The sequence below is a fragment of the Meriones unguiculatus genome, chromosome 5 (assembly GCF_030254825.1).
Source record: "Meriones unguiculatus strain TT.TT164.6M chromosome 5, Bangor_MerUng_6.1, whole genome shotgun sequence".
In the NCBI taxonomy this organism is placed as follows: Eukaryota; Metazoa; Chordata; class Mammalia; order Rodentia; family Muridae; genus Meriones; species Meriones unguiculatus.
This window is the reverse complement of record NC_083353.1, coordinates 132,438,640-132,465,309: the sequence shown is the minus strand read 5'-3', so window position 1 is coordinate 132,465,309 and position 26,670 is coordinate 132,438,640. Positions and strand designations below refer to the sequence as shown.

General features: G+C 50.3%; 1 protein-coding gene across 9 annotated transcripts in view; it reads right to left on the bottom strand.

Moving 5' to 3' along the window:
- Ccdc91 (coiled-coil domain containing 91) overlaps positions 1-26,670 on the bottom strand; it is a 118,011-nt gene that overhangs the window by 51,606 nt on the left and 39,735 nt on the right. For 8 of the 9 annotated variants that reach the window (XM_060384522.1, XM_060384523.1, XM_021646014.2 and 5 more), the window contains 4 exons: positions 21,281-21,441; positions 19,649-19,852; positions 18,084-18,188; positions 7,497-7,574 (listed from right to left, as the gene is read on the bottom strand). In XM_060384522.1, the coding sequence (XP_060240505.1) occupies positions 7,497-7,574; positions 18,084-18,188; positions 19,649-19,852; positions 21,281-21,441 (548 nt within the window). Of the gene's footprint in view, positions 1-7,496; positions 7,575-18,083; positions 18,189-19,648; positions 19,853-21,280; positions 21,442-22,202; positions 22,290-26,670 lie in introns of all 9 variants that reach the window. The other variant, XM_060384527.1, reaches the window with a different exon arrangement.

Here is a 26,670-nt window from a genome sequence, read left to right as displayed (position 1 = left end):
AGAAAGGGTTCCTCACACTGAACCTTTCCCAGCACTGAACACGGAGAGGCTGCGCTCAGACCAGCCCATCTGAGCAACACCCACGACACACCTGCCTCGATGTTTGTGTCTGGCAGCAGAGCTGTGAGGCAAGAGCACAGCACAGAAGTGACTGCAGTAAGGGCAAACCCTGCAGTTCTTATGGCCTGGTGACTTACTCTCTCAAGTCAAGAGCGACCTGGGCCAGAACCCAAGCCTCTCCCTGAGTTGGGAGAGGAGCGCACGGACTATCCCTAATTAGACAGAAGAGTCACACTATTAAATAGTGACTCGGCCTTGTCATCAGCCCAAGCTGCTCTTCACCAAAGACTTCTGAAATGGGGGAAGGCCACATGGGTGTCCTACAAAAATGTGAAAGTAAAGTGTGCTGACAACGGGAATGGATCGGCCTTCTGGGTCATGCTCCCTTCCCACGTCTGCAGAGCAACCTGACAACTCCCCTAAACCGAAGACATGGAGCTTTTAAACTTCTACCTCTAAAGAGATAGCCACGTGTTTTCCAGACTACTTGCTGTGTGTGTTAGCATGTTCTTTCCCCAAAAGGCTGAGGAGCATTAGGAAACCCTTAATGATACAGAGCATTCTCCTGCCCTGGAAACAGAGCTGGTGAGATGCTAAGGATTAATGTCCAGCTTGGCCTCTCTGAGCCTGAAGATGGGTCATCCCATCTCTGCTGTGTCCTCAGTCTGTTACACAGCACAGAGCACATTCACCACCTCTCTCTCCTGTCTGTCACCTGGGGAAGAACTGTAAGGGAAAATACATTCTTGGCGCTGTCTGTGAACGGACCCCTCCACAGGCAGGACTCCAACTGAGTGGAAGAATGTCAAACTCGCATGGCTCTGCTCTCTGCCTACAGCAGCCTATCTCACTGCACTAAATGGAATGCAATCCACAGGCAAACCCAGAAGTCAGGGTGACAAACATGTCCATTCTTGTTGCAGCCTGATCACTGCTTCCCAGGCGCTGTCTAAGCCGAGAGTCTCCAGTCTCCACAGACCAGCACTCGTGAAAGCTCAAGGACTGCACGACTGACCCATGACACCGATCGGGGTCCTCAGAAACGTGTTTTCACAGCTGCCCCCGTGCAGCCACTGCTCCTGCAGCACAAGCTGAGGAGGGCACAGCTGCATTTCCACTCCGTCAGAACAGCCAGGCCTGTGCACATAAACAAGGACTTACTAACAGTCACTAACAGAATTCCCGGGTAAGCAGCAGAAGGTGGCCACCTGTCCTGTCTGGTAGATTACGGTGGGCACAGGACAGACGCTCCACCCTGAACAGCACCAGCCATAGCCACCACTGTTTGTAAGGCTCCGTGCAGGGAACACACGTGCTGTGCACTAGGGACAAATAAACTGGGCTCAGGCTCAAGTTTCATAGATTGGGAGCTCTTCCTGGAGATCCGGTATATAATAAAGGAAGGAGGAGAAGGGAAAGAGGGGAGGAGAGGGAGAGGAAAGGAAAAGATCTGTGTCTTCACTAGAATGCTTGCTCCTGCCCCATTGCCAAGCTGCTGTTCACCAACATCATCAGCAAAGCCGGAACCTATAACAGAAAAGCTTTCTTCCAATGTTCCCAGTGCCTTTTGGTTTTGGCCTGGCCAGAAAAACCTCAAGAATAGCCTGGCATGTGGCGTCCTGGCTCAGTCCTGTAAACTCAGAGGCACAGAAGAGCCATTCTCAAGTACTCGACCTTCCTCACGCCTCCAGTGAAGCTGAGCTTAGTGGGAGAGACAAGGGAGAACAGGCCAAGGCCTGAGTCCCATCCAGTCGCTCGTCTCCAGCAGCAGGATGTTGGGCCAAACTGCGCTGGCAACAGCAAACAACTTTAGAGTCCAGGAAAAATCTGATCACATGATGAAACATGGCATTTATGAGAGTCCATGCTCAATCAAATAACTGAAAGCTGTAAATTTATTTCATACCTTTGGGCTAACAGAATGGTGAGATTCAAATAAAAGTATCTTAAAACTTACTTTTCCCATCTTTGGATGAAGATCCAGAAACATCTAATCAATGGAAAATACTCAACAAAGAGAAAACAAAGTTGCTTCTCCAGTTGGGAAAGAGCTTTATATAATATGGAGTAACTGTACACCCTGGGAAAAAGTCTCCTAAACCCAATATGCTCTCCCTTACTAAACAGCACAGTCACCTCCACAGCTCAGATACAGTGCGAGCCAGTGGAGGCTCTGGAGACATGAATGCAGTTCTCTAGGCTGACATACAATGAACACTGGTTTGCTAAAATTCGTTGCAATGCTTACCAGCAAAATTTTAGGGCATATTCAAACTTTTAAAAAAATGACCAAAGACCAATACTCCCACAAAACATGGCTTAGTTACTGTAGGAAACTGAAGTGCCAAGACTGAGCTGAGGTTATCCCAGAAAAACTATATGCAGCGACTTCACATCACTTTTCCACTGTAAGCAGCAGAAACTCCTTCACTTAAACGTCAGGGCATTTGGCTCAAGCTGAATAATGAAGCGAGTACAGGGAGCAGCAGAACGCTCTCATGGTAAGAACAAGACACTGCAGCATTCTCCCTAAGCAGCCCAGCGCTTAGAAGCATTACCCACGCTCTCAGTGACCAGTGGGCCATGGCTTCTACACTGTGCAGACAATTAGAGATGGCCTATGAGGCCAGGCCTCAGAAACACACTGCAGCAGACAGCAGCACTATGGCCTGTTGGGAAGACATCTTCAAGTATGTAAACCCATTAGTGAAGGGTGAATGGCTGGTTGCTTGTTGGTTGGTTGGTTGGTTGGTTGGTTGGTTGGTTGGCTGGCTAGCTGACTGGTTGATCAGTTGGTGTCTGGTTGATTGGTAGATCAGTTGGTCAACTGGTTGGCTGGCTGGCTGGCTGAATGGTTGATCGATTGGTTGGGTGGCTGGCTGGCTGGCTGGTTAATGGGTTGGTTGGTTGATGGAATGGTTGGTTGGCTGGATGGATGGCTGGTTGGTTGGTTTGTACTTTTATTTTGATACAGGATTTTTATCAGTAGTTCAAGTTGGCTCTGAATTCACTACACAGCTCAATCTGGCTTAGAGCTCAACAGCTCCTCCTTCAGCCTCCCAAGAGATGCCACACTCATCCAGAAATGAGTTTCTTCAATATATGCTGCCTGGCCAAGCGTGCGTCAATCATAAACTGGGGAAGGAAGAGGTAACCAGTATTGGAGACTAGAGAATCTCCCTTTGTGTGTGGCTAGCAGGTACTTTTCATCTCACAAAAAAAAACAAAAAAGATATAAAAATGGCCACTCACAAGACGGCCAAAATACACATCACACCTCTACAATGCTAACATGCTACCTTGGTAGGCATCCTGTGTGAAGAGATACAGACACAAACACTGGGGGGGGGGGGGTATTTTAACTCATTCAGCTCCCACAACTCAAGGTTTGCACACATCTGTCCAGTGATCTAAAATCTAAAATGCCTAAACCTCATAATTAAAAAATGTTAACTTCATTTGTTGGAGAGTGATGAAGAACACTGAGATACCACTGTCCTCTAAATCTTTTGATTTACATAATAGCAAAAGAGTATAATTTAATTCCAAAGATAAACAAGGTTCACTAGAGAACAACTTATAAATGTCACTATAGATTAAAATTCTAAATCCATATTTAAAAGGGAAAAGAAAAGCCTTTTACTAAATGAATAATCTTTAAGTAAACACTTTGCTAGGTTTAAGTTAAAAAACAAAAAATTAAAAAGTGGGAAAGGGTGGAGCTAACATTGAAAAAGAGTATCCTCTATATAGTAGCAAAACAAAATTTTAAGCAAAAAAATATGTTCCGATCCTGTGTCAAGCTGGAATTTTTAATGAACTGAGCTCCAAGTGAGATAAAATAAAAGCAGCATGTTTGCCCCGAGTGTCTGGAGAACTCCCCCTCGCTGTGAGAGCAGGGCCGAGGCTGGAGCTAGGCACACTGACTCAGCTAAGTACTTCCCTTGGAAAATTTTTCCCCAAAGTTATTTAGGGCAAAAAGAAAAACCATTTTTGAAGTGGGGTTAGCAGTGAAAATTACTTTACCTCAAGTATTGCTGGGCACTGCACACGCTGGACTGAGGCATGAGGAGAAAGTATGCAAAGAGCAAGTGGCTGTGCATGGGAGGACACGGCCTGGAGTCAGGGTGCCCAGCCCCACCTGTGTCGGGGAACACTCTCACCATACATGACGTCCCGCATGCTCCTGGCTAGCACACTGACCCTCCTCCATCAGCACCTCTCAGACTGCACTTGTGAAACACAAGGCTGAAGTCTGTTAGAAACTGCTGATGTTGAGTCAAACACTGCCTGCTCAGCTACAGTGAAAACTCAAGCTTTCCCAGTTTGTCCCTTAACTTTCAAGAATAAAGTCTTCACTATGCTCATTCCCCTCATTTCTCGTCTTTCTTGTATGTTATGACAGTGGGAACTCACACACGTATATGTACACATGTACAGACAAGGGCATGCACACTCATACAACTCCGCAGGAATAGGATAGAGACATGGAAAAGAGCAACAGCAAGCTGAAGCCAGACACAGTGACGGAGAATGCAATGGAGCTGGCTGCGGCTCACACGCTGAATAACGCCCACAACTCTGAAATAAACACATAGGCCTCAACTGCAACTACTGTAAATTTTCCCAGGACGATGGCGTTTGTCTTTAACAAGCAACACAAAATATTTATTGTGTCCTGGGAAATCTGAGAACCAAAGTTCTGATCAGTATTCGGATTCCCAAACCATGCTCAGATCACTTTAAAACAAAAGCCACCAAGGTGATGTAACTCAAGTACCAGTCTTGAGAAGAGGGGCTTGGGCTCCTCCCCTGGCGACCCTGAGGCCGCGCCTGCATCCAACAACAGGATTCCAAGAGCATTCACTGAGCAAGGAAAGAAGCTTTTCTGCTGCTAGTGCTCAGCAATCTCAGGCACCAGAGTCCAGGAAAGGCCTGGACTCTGCTCACTGAACTTTACTAAATCTTAAGAAAGAGGACCTTCAAAGTCAGCAGGAAACTCAGCAGACATTTCAGGAGAGTCGGAAGATGCAGTGTGCAGGGATTTCTCTTCAGATTTCTTCAGCTCTCTAACAGACCGTGGTAATGGAAGTTTTGGCTTCTCTGTAAACTCAGATATGCTATATAAATTTGTTTTTGTTTTAATCCCAAGTGCTGGATTTTCGTTTATCCCCAGCCGTCAACTGTCCTGTGCAGGGCTTGGCTTTTGCCAGCAGGTAATGGCCTCCCTCCTGCCTGTGGTATGGAGGGGCGTGCTCTAGGCTTCTGAGGATAGAAATCTGAGAGCCCAGAAGAGAAGGGGTGGCATGTGGTGTTGGCATTTGGCATGTACTACTTTGGAGAGACTGGAGACAGACGACAGCGTGGCTCTCTGGAGGAGACAGACGGCGTGGCAGTCTGGAGCAGACAGACGGCGAGAAAGGCTTTAGGGCACAGCGGTGTGAGGGGACGCTGCCTGCATTTGCTGTTCATGGAGAACGGTGCATCCCCCAAAGACACACCGACCCTACCAGCCGGGAGAAGTAAACGGGTCTGCGGCCCCTCTCCCCACTCAGCTTCTCTCGAGGGGTTGGGAGAGGCTTTAAGGAACCCCAACTAAAATAGTTTAAAAATGAGCACTCCAGACCGCCTGTGTCTCTCACCTCACCCGGTGAACTACTGAGAATCTACGAGAAGAAGAGGGCTGGCTTTTAGACCAGAGCCCAGAAGCAGAAAGGGCTAGGACGGGCTACCACCTCGCCTTCTCAGGTGAGCGTTTCTGAAGTTGGCAACAGAAGTCTGTACCGCCCTGCTTTGAGGAGTAAAGGAGTCATCAGTCCTAAAATAGCGAAAGGATAGTCATGTGCCATGCTGGGAAACTGACATGCCCAGCACAGCAGCCAGCATCTACTGAGGCTAAAGACCAACCTGACAGGTTCCTTCAGTATATGCACAGTATCGATGAAAACCCTGAATGTCATAGAGAAGCTGCTCCAAGGTCATGGGTCAACAGCAGTGTTGAGCTCTAATGTACACATGTCAGACTGGAAAACTCTGCTCCTGGGCCACCTGGTCTACCAGCAGGAGCACTTAGCCACACAGTACAAATTTTGGTCACTATAAAAATTCTTCAGGGCCAGTCCTTACTGAGCAGGCCTGGCGGAAGTGAGCAACAAGTGGTGGAGAGATGGGAGAGAAACAGAAGTGGAGTGGTTTGTGCACAGTGGAGCGAGGAGGACTTCGAGGACCAGCCAAGACCACGGTGACCTCCAGGCAGGTGGACACTGAGGGCCAGGGTGAGCTCCCACTGCAGCCAGGCTCTGTGTTGATATCCACGGACCATGGTACTACAGAAGGCTGGGCAGATGGCCGTGGTCCGTACCTCAGCTGAAGCCATGCTGGTGTCACAGGGCTGCGCTGAGCTGGCTCTGCTCCTCCCTGGTTGGGGCCAGCAGTGACGTGGGTGCTAGAGTTGATCCAACCCCTCACCTAGCCGGCAAGATAGCTAGCTCTGGTGGCGTGGATTCAGGAGAGCTGCCGTGCTGACGAACTCAGATGTCACCCAGGCCCAGATCCAGGGCTTTGGGCTGGTCCACCCACCACCTTCCCCTATGAGCTACTGGAGAGCATGAAGGGGCTGGTCCACAGCCCGTGGTGGCAGGCTATCCATGACTTGGAGCAACAGCAGGCTATCCGAGAGTCTCCATGAGGGTCCAGTATTGACGGTGAAGCCAGAAGAGGCCTTAAACTAGACTAATGACTCATGGCAATTTAAAAAAATAAGAGATTAATTTTTTCGAATTTATTTAATACCTTAATTTTTTTCCTATAAAAAAGTTAAGACCACATCAAAGGTAAAAGCAATCATGGCAATTAATGAAATGACAGTGTACATCGACTTCGCCTGCTGATGGTCTCAATTACTTTTGGAGTCTCACAAATGCGACACAGTACCTAGCCTAACCCTGTAATTGTGAGGACACTTTCAACAGATTTTTGTCTTCCCCAAAAGAAGGTGCTGCGGTTTGGATTAACTGTTCCAGAAGTCTTGTAGGTTAAAATCTTGATTTCCGAAGACTCCAGCTTCTGGAAAGTGACTGATTGTGGTGGCTCTATCCTCCTGGTGTTGGGGGAAGCAGCAGAACGTGGAGGCAGGACCCAGCTGGAGGAAGTGGGGGCATGTCCTTCCAGGACTGCTCCTTTCCTCAGGCCTGGGCTGCCATAAGGGGGACATCTGTCCTGTACACGCTCCGTCTGGACTTTCAGCTTTATCCCGGAGCCCAGTCAGGAGTCAACAGACCAAAGCCACAAGCCAGGATCTACCCTTCCTCTCAGAGGGTGCGAGCCTCTGTCTGCGATAACAGTGAAGAGGGCCCACAGACACCACAACCCTGTGAGAGGCCTACGACCTGTGTACACTCCTCATGCCCCTGGGGTTTGCACACTTAGCACAGTACCTTATACTCATCCACAATAATGCTCAGCGCCTCGTGTCCAGCCTTCCTCATGTCTTCCAGTTCTTGTTTATGCTTTTCCTGAAAGGGAAGAAAGAAACAGAATCTACGGTTTTTCTTCACGTTTGTTTCAACTAGCAATAAACCACTAACCTCCCTTTATACCCAGTGGCGGGCGGGACACTAAGTCTGCAGAGAAAACCAGTTTATTGGCTTGTGTTTTATGAAAAGGTCCATCTAAAGCTGGTCGAGCAGAGGGCAAAGAGGCATTTGTAAGGTGGGTCTCTGAGTCCGAGGCCAGCCATGTCTTTGCAGTGAACAGCAGGCGAGTCAGGGCTGAAGAGCAAGACCCTAAAAAGCAACTGAGTGTTAGTTCCCATAAATAGGGTTTTCTGTATAAAACTCACTAATACGTAGACTCTTAGGCCTTCCCTTACTGCTTGTAAGGAAATAAGCCATCTTGATGATGCCCGGCAGCCCCGAAACACCCATTTTTTACATCCTCGTGGCCGGCTTCTGAATGGCTCAGGGGCACAGCACAAGCGTTGCACACAGCACTTTGCCCAAACCCCAAGTCCCCCTGCGCTTCAGAGGCCGAGGTGAGGGGGACTCAAAGTGCAGCTACTGAGCAAACGCTTGCGTAAATGAGGGCTGCACACCTTGGACAACACTCGGCTACCGGGAGAAATTAAGTCAAGGTTTACTCCTCAATGCCCAAGCCATAAACTATTTTTCCATCCACACTCTTCTGTGTTCTGCCACTGCCAAGCCTTCTAAAACCCACATGCATTTCTTCTCATAAATTGACCCAGGCAGAGCAGGGGCACCCTTTGCCACCCAGATGGTGCACAGCCATCCTTGGATTGACAGGTCAGTAAGAAACAAGAAAACAAAGAAACTGCGTGGGCCACTCAGACATGGCATTCAACCTAAGGCAACTGATCTCGGCTTCCAAATTCTTATTGCAAGACTCAGCCTAGAAATAGCCCACTGGAACTGAATTTGCTGACGTCATCTGGCTGAGACGATTTTAGAGTTGCAGGCTCTACCAGGACTTTCTGCAGCCACAGGTCAGGGCAACTATCAACTGGAGAAGGCAGCGCAAGCATGGCCAGACAGCCCAGAAGGAAACCAGAGCAGCAAGAGCTGGAAACAAAGACATCGGGGCAGAGCCAAAGCTCTGGAGAGGGTGCTCTGGTCTGTGGAGCCACACAGGCTGGCCTTCGGTAAGCCAGCACATGAAGGCTCATGTCACATGCATGCCACCTGCCCAAGCCAAGAGATAGGAGGCAACGCCACCTCCATGCTTCCCATCAGCTGTGATTCAAGACTGCACTCAGCGTCTTTGTTTTTGAGACAGGGTCCCTCTTGCAGCCTCAGTTGACCTAGAACCTACAATGAGGTCCTCCGGGCTGCTCACAGTGGCACAGAAGCAGCTCAATTTTCTAAGTTACAAAGGTTTCATTCAGACATGACAATGCAATATCCATGTCTAAGCCAAAACTGTAAGAAATTAATGAATTAGCAAACGAGGAACAATGATGAAAACATCCACTCCATGAACTTCAGCCAAGAAACAGTCAAGTGGATGCCTCATCTCTCCCCTTAAGCCCATGCTCCTCTGCACATGTGCAGGCTCTAAGGTATGAACAAGCTGCAGCCATGAGGACGTTGAGAGGAAAGAAGTCTCCTATAAATGGACATCAGACTAGCACCATTTTTGGTGCTAAGTTCTTCAAAGGCAGATTCTTGGGAAGACAGGCTTACAGCTAATTTAACCCAAGTGGGAGTAGTGAGTAGAAATGGAAATAAGAAAAGAGAGAAGGATATGGTAGGACTATGGGGGAAGGGATGAAGGAAGAAAAGAAGGGGAAGGGAGACGAGAAGGTGAGCAGGAAGGGGAAGGAGTGGAACAGCCGTCATGATCTGATGAAAGCTGAGCCTCCCAGGGCTGGGACAGTCACCTCACTCTTCCTCCCAGGGGACCTGAGGGAAGGCTTCAGGCAGCAAACAGTGGAGCAGACGCTTGCAGGCAGAGACGGTGGCCCAATGGTAAAGTCTCCATTGGAGCAGCTTGAGACACGACTTCACGCCCCAGTGCCCCTTTCAACCTGGCTGTTCTGGAGAGTTCCCGCAGCCCCAGAGCTTCTGGACAACCAGTCTCAAAAGCCAAAGAGAAACGTGATGTAGGAAGACATCAGGCATCAACTTCCGCCCTATACAAGCAGATACACACATGTGCACACAGACAGATACATGCACAGAAAAAATATCTATGCACACAACATGCCTGAAAACAGCAGAAACCCTGTTCTCATTCTGGACACGTCTGGATAAACGCGGTGCGGTTACTCGGCTTCTCCAGGGTGAGAACGCTCCCTACACCCATGGGGCTTCAATGCCAGTGACAGCAGCACAGGCATGGCAGCTCCTGCAAACAGTCAGCTCTCTGTCTGTGACGAAGCAGCTGAGCAAGAAAAACCACTTCTTCAAGTCTTGGCCCACGTCTGCTCAGGGGCTCAGCCCACAGTGTCATCACTTGGCGTGGTGGGATTCGGCATTCCGAAACCCCACATCTGATGCTCATGTGAGCTGACGTGACCACGCCTCCAAAGAGCCAGTTCTTGTACTGCCGGTGCAACTCTGCCTGGATGATAAGATGGGACCATCTTGGGTTTAGTGTGAACAAGGGAACACGAGACGGCGCCATTAGACTGGATGAAGACAAAGTGGAGAACAGGAACTAAGGGACACCCTGGAGAGGACACACCAATCGGCTACCAACTCCAAACAGTCAGGTATACAATAACACACATACAAGTAAAATCACAAGACTGAGTGGGTTGTATTTGTGTGTTTAGGAACACATACATGCACAAGCACACACACAAACATGCACTAAATGTTTAATCTTTGTAATGTTATAAAGATAGGAAGGAAATGTTCCAAATAATCACAAAATCCTAATTTGCTCAAAAACTGCTTCTGGGTTGAACTAACGTCCACCTGCAGAGGAAGGTGAGCTTGTGTTTCACTCACAAACAGACTCTGAGCCCTGCGCTCAGAACACAGCCTGTAACTGCCAAGGTCCTCTGCTCTGCTCATGTGCCACTGCGGCCGTTCTACTCTCACTTCCCTTCAAAGAACAGGACACATTCCAAGGCCCACCGGACAACGGAGGCCCAAACTGCAGGCAGCGCATGACTCCTTCAGGGTGTCGCGGATGACGCTTCAGTTCCCAAACGTCTCCTTAGTTCCCAATGACGGCCAATCACGAATGGCAATTATGAGCCATTTCATGTTACCGTGTGCTACGTTCTGAGAATGTGAAACAAAAAGCACGGGGTTTCAGACTTATGTATTCTCCCGTCTAGAAGGAAGTGAGCCCTGAACAGCAGGAACGGAACAAGGCTCGTAAGACACTGGAGTCTGGCACAGTCCGAAGCCGTCGGACCCTGAGCCTGCAGTCTCACAGCTAATGGAGGACTCTGACTCCACTCTTGGATGGTGCCCAAACATGAAGGGCGACCAGAAGGCTTGCCGAGAGCAACTGAGCACAAACGAGGCGTTCAAGTCAGAGAAGAGAAATCACAGTCACAGAGCCTTTGGCCTGGGCACCTGGCGAGAGGCGCCAGAATTCAGCCAGAGGGACAGCCACCCAGGATGGCCTCCTCCAGGGAGGCGGGGCTCCCGTGAGTGCTCCCTAGGGACTGGACAGGTTCACGCAGGGAGCTGCAGTCTGGCTGGCCGCCACCCTCCAACGTCACTGTTCATATGCTCCACAGCAACAGAAACCAGCATCACCGTTAGGAAATACGCAGTTGACAGAAAAGAGGCCTGGGAAATATCACAGGGCAAAGGGCAGCCCTTCTGGGTGCTTTCCATCCTTCCTGACAGGCACTGGGTTCATTTCCTGCCTAAACATTCTGTCATTTCACTACCACCTCGACTTACTCCCCTTTCTTTACGTCACCACTGGACATATCCTGGATCAGTTCCCCTAATCCATGAAAATAGCTCTGACTACTGAACCCCTCAAACTCATGCAAACAAATGTCTTTTCAAAAAGCAAGGGAAACACAACTTTGGCAGGTTCTAGTGTCTTCGTCTGCTTTGGCCCCTAATGGTTCCCACCCTGTCACAGCCCACATGGACATACGGAAGACAGCCTCACTACCGACGTGCACTTTCCAAACAGGGTATACCACGCCAGGGCCTGGTGCTGTCTGTGCCCCTGCCCCTGCCAGAGGCTCCTTGCCTGAGGCCCAGAAGCCGCGGACACTCCTCCCAGCTGGGAGCTACTCTCTCCCAGCCGCCTTCACAAGCCGCACGTCACCCTCTCACACACGTGAGCTCAAGGCTTCATGGCCTTGCGTGCAATTGTTGCTGCTGCCCGAGGGAGGACACAGGAGTCCTAGTCTGTCACCGAGTGTCGGCACAAAATCTGCAGCAAGAGCAGGTGACAGTAGACTTTCAGCCCCTCAGGATGATAACAGGAAACCTAATTTCTAAAGGTGACGGAAAGGTGTGGGGACACATTGACAAAAGGTGTTGGAAATTGAAGACGCAAACACGAAGTCCCCAGCTCCAGGCTGGAGAATCTGCAACAGAGAGAGTCTATCCTGGCGAGGCTGACGTCCACGTCCACCGCTGTCAAGGAAGCCTGGCGAGGCCGTGAGACAGTTCCTCAATTAAGTGTCTGCAGCACATGGAGGACAAGAGTCAGATCTGCAGAAGCCCACGGAACGCAGGGCAGACAGCAGCACGGGGGCTCCTGACCTCCACAGGCTCACAGGCTCCACAGAGCAAGCTCTGGGTTCAGCTGAGACCTGTCTCAACGACTAAGGTTCAAGGCCAACGAGAGGGTGACGCCAGAACCAAGCTCTGCGTTCGAGGCACGCGCACAGGTGCCCATATGCCTGTGCGCCTACAAACATGCAAACTGCGCTTACACACACGGGAAAAATTAGGGAGCCCAACATAACCAATATCCATACACCTAAGAATTTAACTCAGTTCTCATCAAAATCCAAACAAGGTTTTGCAAACCTCAAAATCAGTAACAGGACAGGCGAGACCCCAAGAAAGGGACACACAGCTGCCCTGAGTAAGCACACAATGTGACAGTCACTGAAACTACACAGGTGCCCTACCCCGTGAACATGTCAATGGAAAGGAGAGGGGATGGAAGAGCTCGGCACAGTAGGGGGCGCGGCAGGGGCGGGCGGGTGCTGGGCCGGCCTTCCTCAGCCTGTAGGAAATGTGGGTGAGTCAGAACCTCCGTGATGTGAGCAGCGCACTGCAGGATGGAAGAGCACACACACAGAGCCACACACAGCCTGGAGAAGCCTCACGCCCTAACATACAAGGGTCTCTGTTACCCACCTCAACTGATGGAGAGAAGGAAACAACAAAGAGAGGAGATACAGGAAATGCAGAGATAGAAGGAATGCCTCACTATTAGAAAAAGTAACACAAGTGTTAAAATGCACACATCTGTCCACTCCAGTTGGCACACACCTTGGTGTAGGCAAGCCCACGGGAAACAGGCTCCGCCCTCAGGTGTAGGTGCCGGTGTGAACCTGGGCCACATTCTGGAAGCAAACACCCAATCTGACTGCTGAGCATTGCTCCTAAGGTGGGCGCCACGGGCTCTTTTATCTGATGGACATATTTTACACTGCTGGAAGACAAAACCTGTGACGTCAGAGGAAGTGTCGGGCGCACACAGAAAAGACAAGCCAAAGACGGAGCAGAGGTAGACACTACGGAGCAACTGGAGCTGCAAGCACGAGGGCGGGGGGCGGGCGTGCAGGGGCAGGCGTGCACTGGGGAGGTAAGGTCCCGCTGACCTACAGGCGGGGGAGAAAGCCGGTGTATTCTGAATGGGTGAGGTGCTGGACAAAGACTTGCGGCCAGGCAGGTGGAGGCTTGTTCAGCAGCTCTTAAGCAGCACAGGGCATGTGCACAGGATGGACACCCGTGCTGAAGGCCACTTGGACACTGCACACTGTGCGAATGCCATCAGCCCCGCCAGCACCTTTTGCGAGCTCGGACCTATTGATCTCTGCTGCTCTGTTTGCCCCCGACTGCGCTGTGCCCATAGCTACCAGCAAACAGAGTATTTCTTGGAAGCTGTTATATAATAGCATTCATTGGCTAGAAGTAAAATAAACAGTAGTAATACGTCTATCACAAAAACCTCCCAAAATTGGTACTGAAGGGATAGCTCAGCAGTTAACAGCCCTGGCTGCTCCTGCAGAGGGCCCAGATTCCGTTTCCACATGCAGCCCGTTAGGCATGTAACTCCAGTCCCAGGGGATCCAATGTCCTCTTCTAGCCTATGCAGAAAAAAGTTCCATAATACCGTAAAAATAAATTAAAGAAACATTCCCCAGATTCTAAGTTCACTAGGTTGCTTTATGCTGTGAACTAAATAGCGTTCTAACCTTACTTTAAAATTGATGTCAACCAGGACATGCAGATGGATAAACGGGGACCATTAGATGGACAACTATCGTACAAGCGAAATTAAAAACCAACTTCTCTGCTCCATATGCAGCCTAACTGACCACTAAGACCAGAGAGCTTAACCCCTCACACTTCTGGATACTGGAAGTACAAGAGCAACGCACAAGGCTCGTTTCTGCTGAGGGCTTTTCCAGTCCCATTGCAAGGAACCCATCTTCTACAGACTCTAAGTCCAGCCCCAGGGGAAGGCTCTGTTACTCTGCAGCTCTCAGACATCTGGGGTCCTTGACATGGCCAGCTCACACTAGCAGCACACACTCACTTGGGGCTCCTCCTGTCCCTGCAGGAATGGTCAAACAGTGAATACATCAACAAGAGTCTACCACGTTTTCAAGAAAGTAACAGAAGTAGTGTAGGACGAAGAGGAGCAACTTTAGCCAGAGGCTGGAAAGATGCTGTCAAAATTGCTATGACCTAAATAACGAAGTTCTTGCAGGGACCATAATCCCCATAATGCCCTGCTTTCTCAGACAGCGAGGTAAGGCACAAAGCCGTCTCAATGGTGAGATGTAAGATGGCAGAGCATCCCAAAGGCAGTGCGAAGAGAGCAACACCCCCCCCCCCAATACTCCATGTTACACTGTTTACAGCTGAGAAATGTCTGAGAGTTAAAACCTTCAAACAAGCATAATGCAAACACATCCTGGGAAACAGCTAACCCTCCCAGGAGTCCTCACCCATCCGGCGGGGGCGGCTTCTCCCCATGCTATTCTGACAGCAAGCACAAACTTATCTTTTCTTCTGTCTCATATGAAACTTTGTAGTTGGGAGAAAAGTCTCTGTGGTGTGGCCACATGATTTTATGAGCCTTTGCCCCAAACTAGTGTCCTCACTGACTGCTGAGGTCTGTGGCTTTGTTCTAGAATGGCTGAGGTTGGACTCCAACCTCAGATAAGTAGTCAAATAGAGCAGAAGTGTCCCTGGAGACTGTAAACTGGTGTTTTCAAAAATAACAGGCTCCCTTACCACTGGTGAGATCAGGGCTTCACCACATTGCACGCTGGTCTCCTCCTGTGACAGTGTCATTAACACAATCAAACCCACCTGTCAAAGGCATTTACCAACTGCAAAACCCCTGCTGCCCCTCAGTAGAGAGGTAGCAGGGCAGGGCTCAGCAGAGGGCCGGCGGGGCACACGGACAGTGGGGAGCCACGGCGCTGGGGGCACACTACTGCATTTTACCAAATGTACAGTATAAGGACAACTGACAACACATTTCGTCTCATCAAGCAAGGCTCCAGCTCCGCCAGGGCTCCAGCTCTGCCACTGCTAGTGCTATTGGTGAGCACACCTTTACAGACACAGTGATCCCAAGAGGTCTGGACTCATGGGGCCAGAAGGCCTCTCCAGCCAGCACTGAAACTTAAAGGCTGAAAACCAGAAGCCTGTGTGGTTACACACCAGAGTGTTTGCTTGCCAGAGACTCCACCTAGACACACATGAGAACGTAAAGACCTAAATGTAAGGCATACTCAAACTGGAGCACTAATTTTATCTTAGGGAAAACGTCCTCTTTCACTAACCGCTTGGTGCACTCACACCGTGGAGCTGGCTTAAGTGTGGGGATCGTGCTGCTGTGCGCCTTCACCAGCCTCCCGGCTCTTCGGAAACTCTGGCCTGCAGCGGGGATCGCCTCAAGCTCCCCACAAAGCCTCCTCCACAGCGCAGCCTTGGCCCAGTCTGGGCCGCAGCCTCTGTGCCCTGACGCTGGAGAAGCAATTCCTGAAGAACCAACCTCAACAACGCGGCTCTCATGGTACCGACTGTCCAGCACAGCAAAAGTGTGTCAGACTTCAACACACCTGGTGCCCAACAGAGCTTGTAAGGGACTCCCAAATGCCACTCTCAACTTCCACAACCACGCCTCTGGAGTCCGCACTGCTCTCGGCAGCGTCTTCTACATTCTCACAATACTCACCGGGCTCCCAACACCTACTGGCTTCCCCAGACCAACCTTCCTCCACAGCCCTCCCAAAACATGGTCGGATCTCTCAGCAGCATCCACTCTCTGGTACAGTCTCTGTCTTCGTTGGCGCTTCTATCGCTATAACAAAACACCATTGTCTAAAGCAGCCTGGGGAGAAAAGGGTTTCTTTTGATCACATCATAGTCTGTCACTACGGAAATCAGGGCAGGAAGTCAAGGCAAGAGCTAAAGCAGACTCCATGATGAGTGCTCCTCATGGCACACACGGCCTGCTTTCTTATATCACCCAGGCCACCACCCCAGGGGTGGCACCACCCACAACTGGCTGGACCCAGCATCAATCATCCCTCAAGAAAAAGTACCACAGGCTTGCCCACAGGCCAACCATAGGCTTGCCCACAGTACAATCTGGTGGGATCACTTTCTCAACTGAGGAGCCCTCTTCTAAAGCGACTCTGTCAAGATGGCATAAAAACCAGCCAAGACAGCAGGTGTCAGCCTTGCTATGAAGGCCAGAACACCACAGGGACCACAGACTCAGCGTCCCGTCCACTTCCTTCAGCACTGTCCAATAAGTAAACATGCAATGTTTTCCTGTTCCTGCGTGAGTGGGGCTAATTTCTGACACCTGAGGTCACCAAAGGAAAAGTCTGGGGCTATCGAATCACCGATTTAATACATTCTTCACTAAAGGCCTTAAGATAGCATGACCATAGCAGGGTCAGGCCAAGAAAACAAGAGTTGAAGGCCTGGGTGTTTAAGGCATGACAACACCGAGGCCAGGCTCCACACCTGTGATGTTTACACGGTCCTGTGACGTCAGGAAGAGAACTCGATAAAGGTCCACTTACATACACACACCTTAGGGCTTCAAAACACTTCAAGTCCCATTAGCTAGGTGTGCTCTTTAACATTTTTAGTATTCAAGCTCCTGAAACTAGGCCGTGCCTCTGTAGAAAAGTGGATGGGGAAGAAGTGGAACAACGTCTAATGACGAGGCGTAGCTAGTGCCCGCACATGCCCACTTGAAAACTGGTCACCGTGAGGGCGCACGCACAGCAAACAAGCTGCCAGCTGCCGGCCACAAAGCCTTAGTACGCGCCGGTGCCAGTCACTAACGTTTTGAACACAGTCCTGTGACACTGTCTGAGCTGCAGGTAGGAACCTGGTGCCTGTGAAGGAGGCCCCGAGGGAGGAGAGCGACGAGGCACACGCCAGTGCACGCCGTAGGCCCCTCTGCCCAGCGTGCTCACCCTGGACAGGCAGGAAGAGGGAGGCGTCCCCACTGTGCCCTGGCTGCCACGAGCTGTCAGTTTCCATGCCAGGGCATGTTCACACTTCCACAGCTAACTGGTAATGAGAGTGTATCACAAGCAAAGCAGAACTCTCCGCAACACCCCTTCCTTTAGAGTCAGCTCCAGCTTGAAGCACACTGCATTTGTCACTTAGGACCTCGGCTGGGAAGCACCGTCCTGACTTAGCACAACACATTTCCCTTCAAATTTGAAAATTAAAAGGCAAACGTTCTGAAATCAAGTGGAAATATTCGTAATTTTCCTGTGATAAGAACTTTGTTTCACTTCTTCTGCAGCGTCCGGACCTTCGAGAATAAGCGAACTATCTTAGAACTGTACACAGAGCGCTGCTTTCAGAGACGCGCTTTTCCTCCGTCCACGCACCTGCGGCTGGCACACCCTGAACAGTTCACACGGTCTGCCTGGTGCGCAGACACCCACCACCCTTGTCATTTCACCAGAGAGGAAACTGGTTCCTGGGCCATTCACTCTGGCCATGGCAGACGCCAGGCCTCTCAGTACAAACTGAGCTGCCACACCCTAGCCTATGGGACAGCCGAGCGTCTATCTAGCCAAGGACGACAGACATGGCTATGACCCAGCCTGGCCCCTTCTTCCTACAGCGACTTCCTAAGAGTGAAGCGCTGCTCGCAGCAAACAAACATACTTCATTCCCCAGGGGCTCTTTGGAGGCCTTCCAGAAGCTGGCGCATTAAGCACTGGAGTCGGTGACCTGATGCCAGCATCACAAAAATGCCACTCTTCCAGTTCGCCCCAGACCATAGGCGGGGACCCCAGACCTCACCGGGCCATCACCGAGCTCGCCGGGGTCGCTCACCTGAAGCTCTCGGTATCTGGCCTGGAAGGACACAGCGTCTTGCTCCTTCTCCTTCAGAAAGCCTTTCTCCAGGACACTGTGCTTCTCCATCAGCGATTCCACATCCTGCAAGGGACCACACACAAGCTCTGCAATGCTCTACAGCATAAATACTCTTTCAATAAACAGAAAATACTTGTCAGGGAAAAAAAATCAGCAAAAAATGGCTTAATTTCTAAGAATTGTGAACACATGAAGTGGCCGAAGCTAAGTGTGACTTCGAGGCCAAGATTGAATATTGACAGGACACTAAAACTATTAAATGAGCAAGAGCAAGGCTGGAGCGGCATCGTGGAGGAAGAAGTGTGTGCTGAACGAGCAGCAGGCCCTGAGGGTAGACCTCTCTCACACCCACAGAAAAGCCACATGTCCACAAACATCTGTGACTCCAGCAGAGACAGACGGAGGCATGCACGGAGCCCACGAGCCAGCCACCTTAGTGCAGAGTGAGCTCCAGGTCAGAGTGGACAAAGTGTAGCCAGATGAAGGCATCCTGACACTGACCTCTGACCTCCACAGAACAACACACGGGCATTTTCTTCTACATGCATACAAGCATGTGCACAGGTGCATACCACAAACACGGAACAATGAGTAAAGAACAAAAGCTTCTCAGCCAGTGCAATGAACAAGCCCAACCTCTGTCAGCACCTCTGATGACACCTAAGATACACAAACACACGGAGGGACAAAAGGACAGACAACAGACACACTGATCGGTGTAGAGAGATGATGGATGAGGGAGATGAAAGAAGACAGACAGACTGACGGACGGACAGGAGGACAGAGGAGAGCTGACTTCTCACATGCCAAACTGAAGGCCACACGGGCATGTAGCACTGCCTGCTCTGAAGGTAAATGAAGGTGACCAGGAACTGGAGCCTCAGAGGAGCAAGAAACGACAAAAAGCCGGTGGAAACCTCCAAGTGCCATAAGGGCACACCCAGCCTTGGCTCACATGGGTCCCCTGCTGACACTGAGGTCACAGGAGGCTCAGGTCCGTTACAAAAAGCATAATATTTTCAGGGAACCGACACACACCCTGCTCTGTACACTAAATTATCTCCAGATACTTAAAATATGAAAATACAAGGGAAATGTGACATAAACCACTGCTTTGTCTGTGGAAATGGAGTGTGTAAACACACACACGGCACACAGAACGCGTGCCCTGGGCATTTCTGATGCACGGCTGCTTGGAGTAGATGCTGACTGCAAGGGTGTGCTAACCACTGAACACAGACTTCTGCTCGAGGTTTAGCTTAAACTTAGGTACATGTTCGTGTGCCTGCACACGTCTGTGCTCTCCGTGCACAAAGGCGCTCCTGGAGGCCCGCAGAGGGCGTGGAGTTGCAGGCAGTTACGAGCGGCTTCCCGGGGAGCCCCCTCCAGCCACGCCTGCGCCTCTGTCAAGGCATGCGCAGCCTGTGACGTGACCCGCCCACAGCCTAGGACTCTCGGTCCTTGTGGATTCTATCAAATCAGTGCACACACAATTGTACGTCGCCAGGCAAATGCACACTCACCTTTTTAATCCTCTGTTTTTCTTCTTCAGATGCCTTAAGCTTCGTCTCCAGATTTGAGATTTTTTGCTGGAGCTGAGTGCTGGACGCATCAGCCCCTGGACCCTCGGCCTCGTCCTCCAGAGTGACTGCCCCATGGCTCGGCTCGGCTGCCAGCCCCAGGGGGAAGAGCGGGATATTCAGATGTGTGTGCGCTGACTGCTGAATCTAAAGGGGTGAACAAGACAGACCACGGAGAGGGAGGGGCTAGGCCACTGCACCAAGCAAATGCCCGGGAGTGGCCGAGGCCACGCGTGGAGCGAAGTGCAGCGCTTCGGTGACGCGTCCTTTCAGTGAACCCCCACGACTCCAGCCTCGGAGCCTGGGGAGAAGCCTCCTCTGTCTGCAGCGCTCACTACTGTGCTACTGTTGGCTCACTAAACACTCAGCCTTCCCAGAAATGCACAATGGAGCATGAACACACCCAAAACACACCCATTCTGAAGTGCACACACAGAATGAGGATCCATTTATAATTAAACTGCAACTCAGCCATTCACGTTTATTAATGACACTAACTTAGCAACTTCTAGCAAAACTAACAGGTTATCACACTGCACTCGATACTTTAAGACTGAGATCAGAATTCTGCCGTCAGCACCCAGGATGCCCAGCTCTGCAAACATTTGAACGAATACACTACGATGATACTCTTTGGAGGTTTTATCCAAAACTTGAAAAAGATATTCATGAACCTAAAAACAGCATACTTCCAGAAAAGAAAAGCTACTCTTTTAATAATTATCTCGCTCTTTGAAGTTTAACTTTGAATTTAAGTTTGAAATACAAAAACCATTATTCTTTTTGGTTATTACTCTCCTTTAAGTCCAAGATTTCACAAGCAAAGCTAAGTCCACCTTAAGGACTGTGCACAGCTGTTTACCTCAGTAAACCTCTGGGCTGACACCACACCAACAGCCCAGGCAGCCTGCATGTTCCTCAGGTGCAATTTCACACTCAAGTTACATCATAAAGTGGTCGAAAAAAAATCAGCACTGGAGCCCAGCTCTGTCCCTGTGTTCTGCCAGCACTGCCTGCAGGGAAGTTTGCTCCTTTGCGCCTCAGTTTCTCACCTTTCCATGGGGGAGCAACGGTCTATTTGTTGTCTTGTCTGTGTGTGGGCATCTGCACACGTATGTGGAGGTCACAGGCCCCCCGCAGCTGCTCCACGTGGATGCTGCACCCAACTCTGGTCCCCAGGAGGGCACTGAGCCCTCTGCTCCTTGCGAGGGCCCTCGGTTCTTATCCAGGGTGTACCGACAGCTCACGCAGGAGCTCACACAGAGCTCTGAGGGGCTTCAGCGCACGCACGGGACCCTGAAGGTGAGTCCTGCCAGCTTTCTTCTCTGACCTAGTGTCCTCTGGGTCTAACTGGAGCCTCGGCCTGAGCACTAAGTCACCTTAGCAATGTGACACTCCAGGCAAAGCCCTGTGACTCAGGTACCTAAGTGTTTTGCATTCATCTTACCAAACAGTATTATCCAGTATTGCTAATCTAAGCCTTGGTCTCAAAGTCAGAACATCGGATCTACTGACTGCAGCATTTCTTCTGGACAGCTGTACTTCAGAAGAGTTAAGCGGGAGGCAGCCTCTCACCTGAGCTTTCGGGAGGCTCTGGCTCACGAGGCTGCTGTCCGCGCGCGTGTCGTCTGGCGAGGAGAGGATGGTGTCTGAAGGGAGGTGGCCCGAGGAAGGGGGCGAGCGGTCATGGTCCAGGACGAGCTCCGGAGAGGCTGCTGCGAGACCGACTCCGGATACTGGGGACAGAGCACAGGGGGAGGTCAGAGCACGCGGCCGGCAGGACAGGGGGCCGGGGCGTGCGCGAGAGCCTCGGGTAGAGCGCGAGACGCTGTGGTTGGTGTCTGAACCCCACAGCGGTGTTTCTGAATTACACACGTTTCTATGTGAGCTGAAGACAAACATATTTTAACGGCTTAACACATGAAACAGCCTGCGGAGGGGGTTTCTTCCTGCCAGAGGGAACACTCGACAGAAGACATGTCCACTCCTAACTCGGGAGCGGCCTAGTGTGGCCGTGCCGTGCAGGCAGGAGGCATGGGACACTGACACACAGGCTGACCAGCTCTGGTCCAGCACAGCCACAACTCACTCCAGCAGGGCAGGGGAAGGCAGGCTCCTGGGAAAACCTGGGAGTTCCTCTTTTATTAATAATTTTTTCTTAAGTTTTCATGTTAAAGTCAATTTTCACTTACTGGATTGTTTCCATAATAGTAATACAAAAAGAGACAATTTTGCTCTTAGCTCTGCAATAAAGCATTGCTGTAGTGCTAAGTTCACACTGGAAGGTGTGGAAGCAGCTGGCCGACAAGTACAAAAAAGACAAAAATACAAATGAGGACAAAATATATTTATATTATTTTATTTTTAAATGCCTCCAAAAATTCAAATGACTCTAATGCTTTGAAATGTAAGGAGTCACCTTCAGCAGTCAACTCATTCACACACTCACACTCACTCACTCACTCACCCACACACACAACAGCCTAACTGCAGTGACCTTTATTCCACATTGGCATCAGTAGCTCTGTCCGCGGGTCCTACCACAAGCTCTGAAGATGGTTCACAATGGAAATTGCGTGTTCCCCTGAAGAAAGACACGTATAAGGCCAGTGAATACTAGTGAACTCGATGCACAGACTTAAGGAACTGCTAAATTATCTTCCGTAAACCTTTATCACACCCAACAGCGTGGTGTTACATACTGGGTAACAGCGTGGAGAGGACACAGATACAGTCACCATGCAGGGAATCCTCACAATAAATTAATTTAGAGCAAGAAAGTCATCTAAGTCAGTGTGCACAAGCGTGTCTACCTCTTAGTGCCTCTGTGTGTAAGCATGTGTGTGCACAGTATGTGTCCCCCATGCGCCTGTGTGTGTGCACAAGTGCGTGCCTCTATGTGCCTGTGTGCATGTGCCTGAGTGCACAAGCTTGCTGTGCCTCTGTGCCTGTGTGCTTGTGTGCATAAGCATGTATGTCACATGTGCACATACATATGTGTATGTATGATTGCACACTTCTGTGTGCATGTATATATGTTTGTATACAGGCCTCTGTGTACCCCGTGTACTGTGTGTCCGTGTGTGTGTGTGTGTGTGTGTGTTTGAATTTGCAATTGAAATACAAAGGTGTGCCAATTTTTTTCATCTCAAATACAATAAGGTAGAAATTTAATTCCAGTTTTACTTGGCATATATTTTTCAATTTTTCCCAAATCTTCCCTCATATGAAAAAGTCTCTTAAAAATGTCAGAATATTCCAATTCCTGGTTGCAATGTTTAACTGATAAAGACTGTAACACTGAGCTCTGAGAGTCACTCAGCACCGCAGCGTTTCAGAACAGACTGCGCACTGCTGCCTGGCACTGGCTCTGTGTCAGCTGGACACCAACTGCAGTCACCTGGTACTCAGAACCTCACAGAGAACCCCCCCACAACCGGCCCCTGTGCAGGCCTGAGGCATACATCCACGTTTCATGATCCTTGAGGCAGGGAGCCTGCCTCAATCCCTGCCCCGTCGTCCCTCACCATGGACTGTGATTTATCACAGCAACAGACACCCAGCTAGACAGCCGTAACATCTGGGTCTTTCAGTGTCTGTGTCACTGGCATCTGCAGCCATGATCTGAAACCAGCTGGCATGCATCCTCTCCAGTTCCGACCATCTAAGCACATCATGAAGAGGAGGAGAGAGCAGGAGGCAGGAAAGCTGGAGCCAGGAGAGGAAGAGAGTACAACAGGGCAAGAGGAGAGGAGGTTAAAAAGGAGGAAATCACGAAATATGCAGACAAATGATGGACCAGAGAAGATCATCCTGAGTAACCCAGACACAGTAAGATATACACGGCACACTCTCAGTAATTATGGGATATTAGCCACAAAGCATAGACAGTCACAGGAAAATACAGACCCAAAGCAGCTAAGAAACAAGGAGGGCCGGGGAGTGTGGGTGAATCTCCCTCAGAAGGGGAGACAGAGTGCACATCTGAAGGAGATGGAGGAGGGGACAGGGGTGGGACAGGGCTGGGGGGTGGCCTGGAGAGAATGACATCACTGAGACAGGGAGCCTCTGGGAGTCCACGGTGGATCCTGGCTGTGACTCCTTGCAGCAGGAGACATGGAGCCTACATGGGCCACTGTGGCCAGGCGGGACTTCCAGCAGGAGGAATGGGACACCACCCACCACAGAACCTTCAACCAGCCAGAGACTGGCCCAGCTTGGGTCACACATCATGAGAGAGCCCACCCGAGACCATTAGTGATAGTCCTACACAGGCTTGCAGACTGCATAACCGCCATCAATTAATTAATTAAAATAATAGATAAATTGCAAATTTAAAAAAAAGAAAACCCAAACAAACCAACCTAGGAGGCAGGAGGAGGCAGGAGGAAGCCTGGCCCTCAACAGCACCACCGGCTCTGCCCCTGGGGCCACACTGCCTCCCTCCCAGCAGGGCCGGTCCCCTGCTGCCACCACCGCCTGAGGCCATGTGATGAGGGCTCATCCCACCCTCCCACCTTCCACAGCGCCTCCTCTCAGTCTTCCACTTCCTCCAACCACTTCCAAACCAGCAGGCCTCCTCCTGCCCACAGAGCAGGGACAACCAAAGCCTGGCACCCCACCCCCAGAGCCCTGCACACACCTGGTTACAAGGATCCATGTAGATGTCCCACAGGCACATTGCACTAACTACCACGTCACACAGCTCACGCGGGCCTCATGTTTCGCTACAGTTAACTGAACACTGGGTCTGCCAGGGCTGGCCATCCAGTCCCGCCGGGCTCACACCCACACCGCCACACTGCCGGGCGCCTCTGTGACATCACAGTGCCGCGGCCCTGACACCAGCCTCCCAGCATGCACACTGGCTGTGCAGCCTCAGCGCACCACAGGAGCTCGTCAGGCTCCCTCGTACCCACCTCATACTCCTGCTGCACTGCTGCAGGGTGCACTCCGAGGCGCAGGGTGTGCGGAGTGAGCTCAGCTGAGGTGAGGCCAGAAGGGAGGAGCCTTCCCACAAGGCTCCACACAGGCTTTCCCACCTGCCCACCACCTGCTCAACCACAGGGGAGCTACCTGCCTGCCTTCAGTTATGAATGTTATTGACTGTCTCTGAAATAATGACCTGCAGAAATAGAACAAATTTGCCTATACGCGAAGCAGCTCTTAGGAATTCCGGATCAAGTTTTAATTGTCACCGACATGGCAAGTGCTTGAGAAAGTCTGTAAAGCTGATTTGGTTAGACTTTAAATCAGGGCTCTTGTTCCCTTCCAGTCCCCCCCGGTCCCCTAGTCCTCGTGATCGGGGTGCAAAATGAATAAAATAATTTTAAAAATAGTTATAAATTAAATCAGGGCTCTTGTTCCCTTCCAGTCCCCCCCGGTCCCCTAGTCCTCGTGATCGGGATGCAAAATGAATAAAATAATTTTAAAAATAGTTATAAATTAAAACAGGTCTCCTGAAGAATATAGCTATTTCTTTGGGGACAATTAAGCCAATAAGAGGCTCCAATGACAACTGAAGGCCGTTTCCACGAAGGAGAGAAGGCTTTGTTACGCCAGCCCTCTGAACTTTATTAGTGTGAATGCACCATTCAAAACTAAGCCTGCAAAGTCAGTAAAAGGGGCCCGCGAGACGGCTCAGGCAAACACCTGCTTGCCAGCCTGGTGGCTGAATTCAATCCCCAGCACAGACGCGGCAGAAGGAGAGAAGAAACTCCTCTGAGGGCTCCTATCTGGGGTGCACACTCTCTCTCTCTCTCTCACACACACACAGACACAAACACACAAACACCACTCAAACACACACAATGTGTTTTTTACAGGGAGGTTTTAAAAACGTTTGTAGACAAAGAATTCTTTATAAATGAAGTTAAAGATGTAATTAAATATTAGTGAACAAAATCTAAAAGCATATTAAGGAAACTGTGAATAAGCAGGTTTATTCAGGAAGTGAAATGCTGATTATTCACTTTTGGAAAATTCCTTAACTCTCCACTAGGTCTGCTACAGAGGACGATGACATGACTGTACAACACCCTGAAAACACCTTTATTAAAAATACACTTCCCATGTCCTTTCCTCTCGGTGAGAGTAAGGTGAGGAATGCTCACCTTCTCTGGTCCTTTATCCTAATGAAGACACGAATCAACCCAGATGACAGCAAACAGGAAAGAGAGGACGTCACCTTGGTTCCTGTCCTGGACCTTCCACCACAATTTATTCCATAAAGCACCGAGGCAAACTTTAAAAAAGTGTATCAATGGTATTTATATTTGAAAAGCAGAAAACAGCCAGGTGTGGTGACACACGCCCTGTGGTCACAGCACTCAGGAGGCAGAGGCAGGTGGGATCTCTGTGAGTTTGAGGGCAGCCTGGTCTACAGAGTGAGTCCAGGACAGCCAAGGCTACACAGAGAAACTCTGTCTTGAAAAAGGTGGGAAAATAAAACAAAAACAATAAAAAAAAAAAAACAAAAAAAACACCTCGGCTTGTTGAACCAGCTTCCTGACGGCCATGTGCAAAACCAAGTGAGCTTCTACACGAATATGTGTGCATGCGCATTCATGGATTGTGTAACTCCCCCACATGAACCTGCAGATGACAGCACCTGCCCGGGGTCAAAACACTGGCCACCGCTGGGAAGGGAGTGACAAAAAAACCACTGCGGCACGACACTTCACAAACGTACGCAGAGTGAGGGGAGCAAGACACAGGAAGCTTAGGCTAAGACAAAACGGCCCTGGAGAGGCGAGGAATCGGTGCCCACACTTGCTGGAGAATTCCAGGCTTAACGCCATCCACGTGCAAAGGTGACAGGAGCCCCAGGAAGCAGCAGCCACGGCCTGACCCGCGCTCTTCCTCTTCCTGGGCATGTTGCTGTCTCCATGGAGACCACGGGAAGATGCCACTGATGCTCAGCAAACTCCAGCTGGTGCTGAGCCTCTACCTGGCGCAGCAGAGTC